The following is a 9,854-nucleotide window of genomic DNA, read 5'->3' as shown; positions in this document are numbered from 1 at the left end:
TCAGGGCAGGTCCAAACTCCAAAGTCACATTTTTGACTATTTACGGGCATTCTAAGGAATGCATTATAACATTGACTAAAAGGCATGTTATCCAAAATCATTGATAGAGCATTGGCTGCCTCATACATAAGTTGTTTAAAGAGGTCACTGATACCAGGTCAGGTCACAGAGGTCAGGCCACTGATGCCTTGTCACAATACAAACCCAACTAAACTAGGGTCATGTGAATTGTGAATGCTATTTATAATGCATGTCTTGTAGCCAATTTTACATTTCACATTCATCAATGGAGTGGGTTAGACGACCATTGGGGCTGGTTTAGGTTATGTTTTACTGGAGGTCAGGTCAAGGTCAGAAAAAAAGAAAAGGTCAAATTTCGAAGTTGATACTTTTGTATAGAAAGGGTATCTATTTGATGCAGCTAATCATGGGAATCCAATGGTGGTGTTTATTTTACTCTACTTGGTCTAGAACGGCAAAAAATTGAGGTTGAAAATTTAACATTAATTTTTAGCTTTTTACCACGGTCGTTGCCACGTTGATATGAGCACATTGTACGAGATTCTGAGGCAAGGAGGTTGACAGAAAGGCAGAGAAGTTCCCCGCGGCGGCAGCGATCAACACCTGAGGCCCAGCTGAGGAGGCTGTCGCAATCCGGTGCCGTCTCCCGAGTACGCCGAATTAATGTCCTCGCCGTCCGCGTCATCAACGATTGGAACGCGACCCCAGGGCTGCGGAGTCGGAGTCGGAGTCGGTCGGAGTCGACAGTTGTGACCGGAGTCGGAGTCGGAGTCGGAGTCGATTTTAGAAACCCGAGCCGGAGTCGGAGTCGGAGTCACCGAAAATCTGTCGACTCCGCAGCCCTGCTAGGTCTGCGGAGTCGGAGTCGGGAGTTGGAGTCGGTTGGAGTCGACAATTCTGCCCGGAGTCGGAGTCGGAGTCGGAGCTGGTTTTTGAAAGCCGGAGTCGGAGTCGGAGTCGCCGAAAATCCATCGACTCCGCAGCCCTGCGACCCCGCCTCCTGTAGTCGCCGCACGTAGCTCGCATTTCCAGTTTGCACGCACGTGCTGGGTGCCGTTTGCACATCTCGGTTGCTCACACGAGGCTGGGCTGGCTGTGCTCAAAGCTGGCACATTGCAAGGGTCTGCTTAGCAGGGTCGTTCATATTTGTTGCACAAGTTAGCGGGACGTACCACTCTGCGCTTATACATTTACAGAGCCCACTCTCGCGCTCGCTCGTTACTCACGCCCCAAAAGTCGTCTTATCTGATCGATTGTGTTTTTCTGTTGTGGTGGTATATGGCGCCTAGTGGAGTGGAGACTGGAGAGTGGAGAGGCTCTTGAATTCAACAGTGCTTGACTTAACCATGTATTTTTCTGTTACAGGCTCGTCTGTAAATAATTGAAATGGAGAACGTTCTGACTTTAGCCACTGATGATCTTGTTAACTCCAATGCCCTGCAAATCAATGGTAGGTGTAGACAGTTTTTCTGCACAGTTCTAAATTTAGACCTTGCTTGAAATATGTTCCTGACTTGTGCCAGTTTTTGTGTGGCATTTTCTGCCTGTAGAATAGAAAGCTTTTGCATCAAATTGGTGCTAACATGTTGTTGCCACTTGTCACAACACAGTTCCATTGCCCATTCTTTTGTTTGTCAAACTGGTAGTTGATATCATTTTCAATGTGATATCATGATATTATATCATAGTGAACAAAATATTGGTAACTTCAGAAGTTGTGTAAGCTTTGTGCAACCTGTAAAGACCTCAGGCATAGAACTCCAATGCCTTTTGTTTGTGATGTCAAAACTCGAACCTTTCATTGTACGAATATTTATGAGGAGAGAAGCCTTGTATTTTTAGGTAAAACCTCATCATACACCTTAGAGTGTTCATTGATGAATAAAGTAACCCCAGCCCAACACTATCCAGTTTTGCCGAGCTCTGCCACTATGTTTGGCATCTTCTGAACCAATAGGGCTGACTATCACCTGTTGCCGTCAGTGGGCGAGGACGGGCTGGCCTCGACAGTGGGCCTGCCCGTCAACGTGGTGCCGGCGGAGGGAAGCTATGTCATCAAACAGCTCGACGACGGCACCACAGTGCTGCTCGACGCGGTGAGTTGTAATGCGCTTTCGCTGTGTCCTTAGTATAATAAAATAGTGAGGTAGCGATTGGATGCCACTTGCCGGTAACTTTTGCTTGGACACGAACATTCACCACTTTTTCAGGAAGGCATGATAAAATGTTTCATTAAGTGAAAGTGCGGCTTATTCGCATTAACTCAATCAGAATGTAGCATATTACCCCGTTCACATTGCTTTGTTCTCTGCTAGTGTCCCACCTCCTATTGTGGTCACCACTACATAGTACCCAACCCTCAGCCATGCTGACAGCTGACCACGCCTGTCGCTCTGCAGATGACGTTCCTGAATCACATGGGTGGCCAGCTGGTGCTAAACAGCGCGCCGGTTGGCACGGACCTGCTGACACACAGCATCTTCAATGCTGTGGACGCCGACCCGGCTGGACACCAGCTCATACAGGTGGGCGCTGCCGCCGCCGACAGAAGTCTAACGCTGCCCGTGGCCTGTCATGATAGCCAGTAGCCAGATCACATCTTATTACCAGTCGTTTATGATCGTACCGTAATGTGTAGCTTAGCTACGTGAGTTTTGTGGGCCATGGAACCTGTGTCCATCGGTGGTGTGCTATCCGTGCTCAGTGCCACTCTCATTGATCCTCCGTACAACCCACCGCCACACTGGCCTACCGAGCTGACCGCCACGCTGACTGATAGCCGTGCTGACCCTCCGCTGTACTGATCCCCCACGCTGACCCTCCGCCGCGCCGCAGGGCCTGGAGACGGTGACTGAGGAGGTGCCGCTGGACGTGCCGCCGGCGGCGCCGGCCGGCCGGCCCCTCTCGTCCGTGGAGGCCCTGCTGGCAGAGTCGGGCGACCTGACCGGCCACCGGGATCCCGGCGAGCCGGACCAGGAGGCGCAGCCGGCGGCCCCGGTTCCGCAGCTGCCGACCAGGGGACGGGTGCCGCGGTTGTACCCGCCGGAGCCGGAGGAGGAGCCGCCGGGACCGGTACGTGTCGCTGCAGTGGTCTGTGGCATCTGTGAGCTCAGGGCTGTGTGTTACCTCTCCCTGGAGCTGAGATCTCTAATTTGAAGACGTCGGTATAGCCGTCGCGTTGGGTGCACTAGAGGGATCATCACTGAGTTTGTCGTCTTCTGTCTGTATTGTGGGATGTGGATTTTACTCTTCCCACCAGATAAGCTGGCCATCAACTGTAACCTATGCGTTAACACACAGTACTGTCAAATGTCTAGTGTGTATTTGAAGCTGATACTTGGTTGGGTTAGCTGACGGTTCGATTTGCGTTTGTTCGCTTCAGGCACCATGGACTTGCCCCCGGTGCTGCAAGAGGTTCAATCTGTGGAAGCGCTACCTGAACCACGTCAAGCTGCACGACTACGAGAAACCCTACAAGTGTTACAAGTGCCGAGAAGAGTTCAACTTCGAGGTAGGTCCAATGGGAGAGTCAATAGCGGCCTAACACGTCTCTTTTGGCTCATAATATGATAAAGCAAAATCATTCTTGTTGCTGCTAAGTCCATGATTATGTCTCATCTTGCGATGTGTATGATCTTTCTACTGTGCCGCAGCACCTGCACACGTCGGCATATGCCTGACCCGGCTCCCCCTCCCGTGTTCGTCGAGCAGAAGAACCTGCAGCTCCACCTGGTCACGCACAACCCGAACCAGCTGCAGTGTCCCGACTGTGACCGTCTGTTCCGTCGGTTCGCCTCTCTACGCTCCCATCTGGCTGTACATGAGGTGGAGGAGACCATCCTGTGTCCGCACTGCCAGCAGGACTTCCCCACGCAGGTGGGTGGCGCCGGCTGCCGGTCTCAGAGCGCCGTGGGATGACTTCTGGGGACTTCTGGGATCATAAATGGAGGATTGTGCCGAGCTGGGTGTGCCCGTGCACAGCAAATCGGCCGCCGCACTAGCGGTGACATTAAACTCCGCCGTCTGTTGCGGCTCCAAAGCCAAGCCGACGTGGAATTGGGAGAGCTCGAGCGCCCCCAGTTCAGCACAAACTTCCACCCTATGGCTGGCCGGCTGCTTCTGTGAGCTCCTGTGTCTGACACTGTACTTAGGTGTGAGGCATCTTGGGCCTATGGACTGTGAGTGGTGCCTTGCGTAGGGGTGTTGTGGCTGGTCGACGAGCCTCTTGGTGCCTACATGTATGGGGTCTATTGCCTCAAAATAGTTGGCTGTAGGATGACTTTCTTCGTTCGATGGCTGCGGTTTATGCGCAAAGGAAGTCACGTGAAGATATTTGAAGGACACATGTCCTTTATGGTCTGTTGTGCTTTCACGCGCCTTCCGCTCGTGGCCGAAATAGCTCAGTTGGGAGAGCGTTAGACTGAAGATCTAAAGGTCCCCGGTTCGATCCCGGGTTTCGGCAGTTTTGAGTGAGCGCTTGGGGACCTCTGCGGTGCGAGCGCGTTCGGTAATTGCCCGGGGCTGTTTTCTCGTCGGTTTTGTGGAATTTTTTGTTATGACTAGACTTTTTCAATGTTTATCACCGGGCCCGTTCCTGCTGCTACCAGGCGATTGTTAGCTGTGATTTATTCTATCGATAGGCGCCGCTCCCACTTCAGCCAGTCACCCACTGACCGGTCCGTCTCCGGCCAGGTCCTGCTGGACAAACACCTTCCCGTACACACGGCTCCTGCCGCCGAGGAGGACGCATCAGCCGCCGCTCCTGCGGTGGAGCCCCCGGCAGCACGACCCCCGCAGCCTCAGCAGCCGGCTAAGCAGCCCGACTGTCTGGCTGACGCGGCGGCTGAGGCGCTGGCCGATACTACCGAGCTGGTACTGGTGCGGCAGCCGCCGCCGCCCGACTCCCTCCACTGCACACAGTGCAAAATGGTGTTCACCAACTATGACGACCTTCAGGAGCACGTGCGCGCCCACCGGACGGTAAGTACGAGGGGTCATTGGGCTGGTTTCTTGCCACTCACTTGTACATACCTTCATGATTCGTAGTGCCGTTGGAATTTGCCGTAGCATAGATGTGCTGTCCGCTTTCAATCTCCCAGGGCATGCCAAAAAAAGTCATTGTGGTTAAGAGCATGTGTACTTACAAAATAAGGTTACTATCACAATTCACACAACGGTCTTCATATAGTGGCGCACACTCAATTCCTCGACCCTCCCTGCGAGACCGCTCGGCGCCGACTGCCGGCCCTCTCCTCTCCGTCGTGCCTCCCCGCCGACCAAACGCGGGCCACCTGACACTCGATGTCATTCAACACCCCTAGTAAACTGGCGGATCGCCCCCAATGCCGCGCCCGATATACGAGCCGGCGCTGAACAGCAGTAAAATAAAAATATCGTGTTTTGGACGCAAATGACCACGCTGTAGACACACCCCTAAACGCTAATTAGGCAATTGAAATATCGTGTTTCTTGATCACATCGACTCTCTCTCTCCACTGACCAAGCTTTATTGGGGTGTTTACCAACGGCGTTATCCTACCAGCGACTCCCGCTGTTCCCGTAGTCCTCCCCCGCTGCTCGGCTGATGGTCTCCTGTCAGAGACGTCATAAAGTTAAATTGCCGCGGTGTCCTTACCATGTCGGCTGTTCCCTCGCTGCTCCATTGACCGACTCCTCTCCTGTATCTTCTCTGCACAGGTTCAGTCGCTGCTAACGGTGAAACAGCGGCGGCGCCGCCCCAAGACGGCCACGCCGTCGGGCCGCACGCGCTGTAAGCTCTGTGAGAAGACGTTCGCCAAGCCCGGCCTGCTGACAAGGCATATGCTGATCCACACTGGCGAGCGGCCCTTCAAGGTGGGTTGCTGGTGCCGGGATCGGTGCCGTACACTGGCTTTACACTATAGGCTGAACAAAATTATATTATATCAACAGGTACTCGAATCTGAGTGGTCAAGGTATTTGTTTTGCCCCTGGCTTATCGAGATCCAGGCGCTAATTCAGCTAAGAGATACTGTAATTGTAGTAGGTAGTCATGCAGTTATGTCAACTGTCATGTAGATAACAGTCAACTGTCATGTAGATAACATTCCAATGCATTTGCTTTTTTTAAGCATGGACAATGCATGCTGTGAATTTGCACTAAATTGTAAGATTTACCCTTTCATACGAGGGGTATTCATTTACCCTCGTACTTCAGGCAAAAGACTGGGACTAGACCTTCTAGATTCCGTGAGAAGCACATACCTCTAATATCCCATGACTCTCTGTTTCAGTGCGAACAGTGCGACCGGGCGTTTAACCAGAAGAACGCTCTCAAGGTCCACATCGAGTCAAAGCACGGCAAGTTGCGGCCACACCAGTGCCAGCTGTGCCGGCTGTCGTTTGCACAGAAAGGCAACCTGCGCAACCACGTGCGGCGCGTTCACAATCTGAGCGAGACCACGCAGCGGTCGCACGTCTGTTCCCAGTGCGGCTGCGGCTTCACCTCAGCCGCCGTGCTGAGCAGCCACGTCAGTAAAATGCACGAGCGGCCACCGGGCGCGGAGATCGGTCCCGAAGCGCTGCGCGACCTGGTCAAACAGCTGCTTGAGTACTCGGCGGCTAACGAGGCGGCGCGCGAGCGGATCCACGCGCAGATCGCTGACATTGCGGGCTCAATTGTGGATGATGATCTGCCGACGGTTCTGGCGGGCCTGGTGGGGAAGAAGGCGAGCGCAGCAGCCGCTGCGGCGGCACGCAGCGCCGGGACTGGAGCGGGGCCGACGGAGAAGGACGGACAGACAGCGCCGGAGGGAGAACGTTCGCAAGAGATCACGCTGCCAGACTTGGAGCACGTTGAGCAGCAGGACGACCAACAGCAGCAGCAGCAGATGGATGTGGGATCGGAGCCGGTGCCGGACGTCTCTGTAACGCCGGTGGTTCGTACGGTGCACGAGCTGACTGCCGCTGAACCTGCCGCTGTACCTATAACTGCCGAACCTGGTGCAGAAGCTGACGTTGAACCTGCCCCAGAGCCTGGAGCGCAGCCTGTCACTGAACCTGCCACTGTTGCTGTCACTGAGGCTGCCACCGATACTGCTACAGACACTGCCCCCGAGCGCCTTCCAGTCCCTCCAACCACCTCTTCCATCAGCCCGGCCAAGGCAGCCTCCATCATCTCCTCCATCACCAGCGCTGCGGCTGCCGTGGCCGGCCCGAGCGAGGACGGCGAGGATCCCGGCCGCCACCGTCCGGCCATCATCACCCTGGTGGACAAGGTGGGCTGGGCGAGCGGCGCGCGCCGCTCCTGGGCCAACTCTGACGGCGACCCGGGCTCGGACAGCGCCGCCCACCAGCAGGGCAGGAAGTACCTGGTCAGGGTGCGCTACGAGGGACGCCGCAGGTGGTTCCAGTGTCTGTTCTGCACCAAGGAGTTCCGTAAACCGTACGACCTGGTGCGACACCTGCGCATCCACACCAAGGATAAACCGTTCAAGGTGAGGACTGAGGACATTTGCGATTTTAGGTGTCCATTAATTTCTTTTATAGTTATTTGTTCATCTTTTTGCTGGCTGTGACACAATATGACGCGTCATTTTAGCTGAACAGAAGATCGTTTTAGAGTTTAGGTAGCGGTCGTCTCCGATTCTGGTAGTTGAAGATATCTTGCGCAGTGCTCTTGGGTGAGTAACATCGTTAGTTTGTGCAAAATACAAATAATCTCTCTTGAAGGAAAATGTCGCCGCTGACCCACATCCGTCTTACAGTGCGCACAGTGCCACCGGACGTTCACGGTTCGCTCCGGGCTGGAGGCGCACATGCGCGTCCACCGCGGAGTCAAGCTGGCCTCCTGTCCCATCTGCCAAAAAGAGTTCTCCACTGCCAGTGTTCTCAGGGTGCACCTCAGGTGAGTTTTGCGATATGCCACAAATAGATCATGTCATTTTGACGATTTTGCGCAGTTTTGAAAAAAAAATAGAACATGCTGGTCCACCAATAATCAGGCTTTGGTTGGTGTTTAAAGTTGGGTCTACTTAACCCTATTCCTGGCGGGCTCCGCCGGGACAAGAAACTGGCGGGGGGGGCCGATTCGGCCCCCCCCCCCTGAGATCTCGAGAACGAAGCAAGATAGCGACAAGCGGTAAACGGCATCGGATACGCACGGCCAAGATCTACAATTTTTACTAAGGTCATTTTCAGGTCAGGTCAAAGATGACGTCACAGGGGTCGAAAAAGTCAAAATGGCGGCGCTAGATATGGAGAGAGTTTTTCTCGAATAACTTTCGAATTAGTCAACATAGGAACAAGCTAAGGGCATCATCGTGATCCTCTCGTCAATCCGCATCGAATGATATATATGTTGACCTCGAAAGGTCAAGGTCAAAGGTTGACCTTAGGTCACGTGACCTCGAGGTCATCATGTATATCATTCGATGCGTCTTGACGAGCTGAACACAATGAGACCATCCACGCGTCTGTATCTTGTTCCTGTACGGAGTTATTGGCCAAAAACCTTTGGTGACCTTTGATGACGTCACATGACCTCACAGCTGCCCAACAGCAAAACAGACCTCAAGGTAGTGAAGGTTGATCGTATATGAAGTCATGTATGGTATATGGGGCCATTCCGACCCGTTTTAGTGGTAAAAACAGGGAGTTGATTTTTCCCCCATTGACTTATAATGGGGAGGTCGCGAAATTGACCTGACCTTAGGTCACCGATATCAAAATTCCGAGATATACAAATTGCACATACTGGTACTCTAACTAAAGCCTGAAGAGAAGAAATTGATCGGTCAAAAACTCTAGCTCTGGCGTGATTGCAAACTTTTCTGAGGTAGGGTCACCAAACCGCCTCTGGTGACCTGACCTGAGGTCAGATCAACTCAAAATTTTCAGACATGTTGCGTAGAAGCCTTTTAGGAAAAGTCAGAAAATTTGAGCTTCCTAGCTCAACGCGTTTGGGAGAAATAACCAAAAAACCTCAGGGGGGGGGGCTCCTGAGGCCCCCCCCCCCGCCAGGAATAGGGTTAAGCTATATTTTTCATACGTGCCTGATGCTTTTGCAATGCCTTTCACCATATCGCTCCGTTCCATCCGCCCTTTTCCCTCTAACGGATTTGTGATCGTCCATACCTCTGCCGTCCACAGGGTTCACACGGGCGCCAAGCCGTACTCGTGTCAGTACTGTAACAAGGCCTTCCGCACGCTGGGCAACAAGAACACCCACGAGTCGTTCCACCGCGCCGGCGACCTCGATGACAACGGTGAGTACCTAGTCGACGCTACCGAACTGCAATAGCATGTGACGAAGGGTTAAGGGAACCCGTCAACAACCATCTTACCGCACTGATGTGACTGCGACCTGTCTATTCGTACATAGCTTGCCATGCGATGTTACCGCTTATCCTTTGCGGTCCGTACATACCTGGCCTGACTGTTACCCACCCTCTCTGGCCGGCAGGTAAAGACATGCGCGCCCAGCGGCGAAAGGCGGACGCCACTGGTATCGACGACGTACAGCTGGAGCCGCCCATACGGATCACTGATGACGGTCAGTCGACATGGGCACTCAGAACGCCCTCTTTCCATTTCTATTGCACTCGTTCTGTCACTCTTTTCCCTTCTACCGTTCCTTTCCACCTCCATTCTTCGACTGTTTTCCTTTAACTGCCCCTCCCTCTCTATTTACTTTTTCTTTCTCTTTCTTACTGTATAGTATAACTGTATATAGTTATATCTGTATAGTTATATCTCTCTCACCCCTCCCATTCCCTCTCTAGTCTCTCCTCTATCTGACATAGACGTCAATAAGAGGCAGAAAAGTGATGTCCCCGCTGGCCGCTGCTCCCTCC

General features: G+C 53.1%; 1 protein-coding gene and 1 non-coding gene across 2 annotated transcripts in view; both read left to right on the top strand.

The window, feature by feature from the left end:
- Window positions 1-1,384: 1,384 nt before the first annotated feature.
- The window catches only part of LOC122370906 (zinc finger protein 236-like), a 29,306-nt gene continuing 20,836 nt past the window's right edge, over window positions 1,385-9,854 (top strand). Inside the window, exons 1-12 of the mRNA XM_043346856.1 lie at window positions 1,385-1,471; window positions 2,005-2,117; window positions 2,421-2,546; window positions 2,857-3,093; window positions 3,404-3,532; window positions 3,733-3,897; window positions 4,714-5,001; window positions 5,719-5,874; window positions 6,294-7,496; window positions 7,767-7,906; window positions 9,151-9,266; window positions 9,464-9,553. Coding sequence (XP_043202791.1) covers window positions 1,408-1,471; window positions 2,005-2,117; window positions 2,421-2,546; window positions 2,857-3,093; window positions 3,404-3,532; window positions 3,733-3,897; window positions 4,714-5,001; window positions 5,719-5,874; window positions 6,294-7,496; window positions 7,767-7,906; window positions 9,151-9,266; window positions 9,464-9,553 — 2,827 coding nt within the window. The 5' untranslated portion in view covers window positions 1,385-1,407. The remainder of the gene's footprint in view (window positions 1,472-2,004; window positions 2,118-2,420; window positions 2,547-2,856; window positions 3,094-3,403; window positions 3,533-3,732; window positions 3,898-4,713; window positions 5,002-5,718; window positions 5,875-6,293; window positions 7,497-7,766; window positions 7,907-9,150; window positions 9,267-9,463; window positions 9,554-9,854) is intronic.
- Trnaf-gaa lies at window positions 4,411-4,483 on the top strand. Its single transcript has one exon. It is a non-coding gene; the product is annotated as a tRNA-Phe (tRNA).

This window comes from Amphibalanus amphitrite, unplaced genomic scaffold (assembly GCF_019059575.1).
Source record: "Amphibalanus amphitrite isolate SeventyFive unplaced genomic scaffold, NRLGWU_Aamphi_draft 001184F_arrow, whole genome shotgun sequence".
Classification (NCBI taxonomy): Eukaryota; Metazoa; Arthropoda; class Thecostraca; order Balanomorpha; family Balanidae; genus Amphibalanus; species Amphibalanus amphitrite.
Note: the sequence above shows the minus strand (reverse complement) of the source record. Positions and strands in the feature narration are given on the sequence as shown.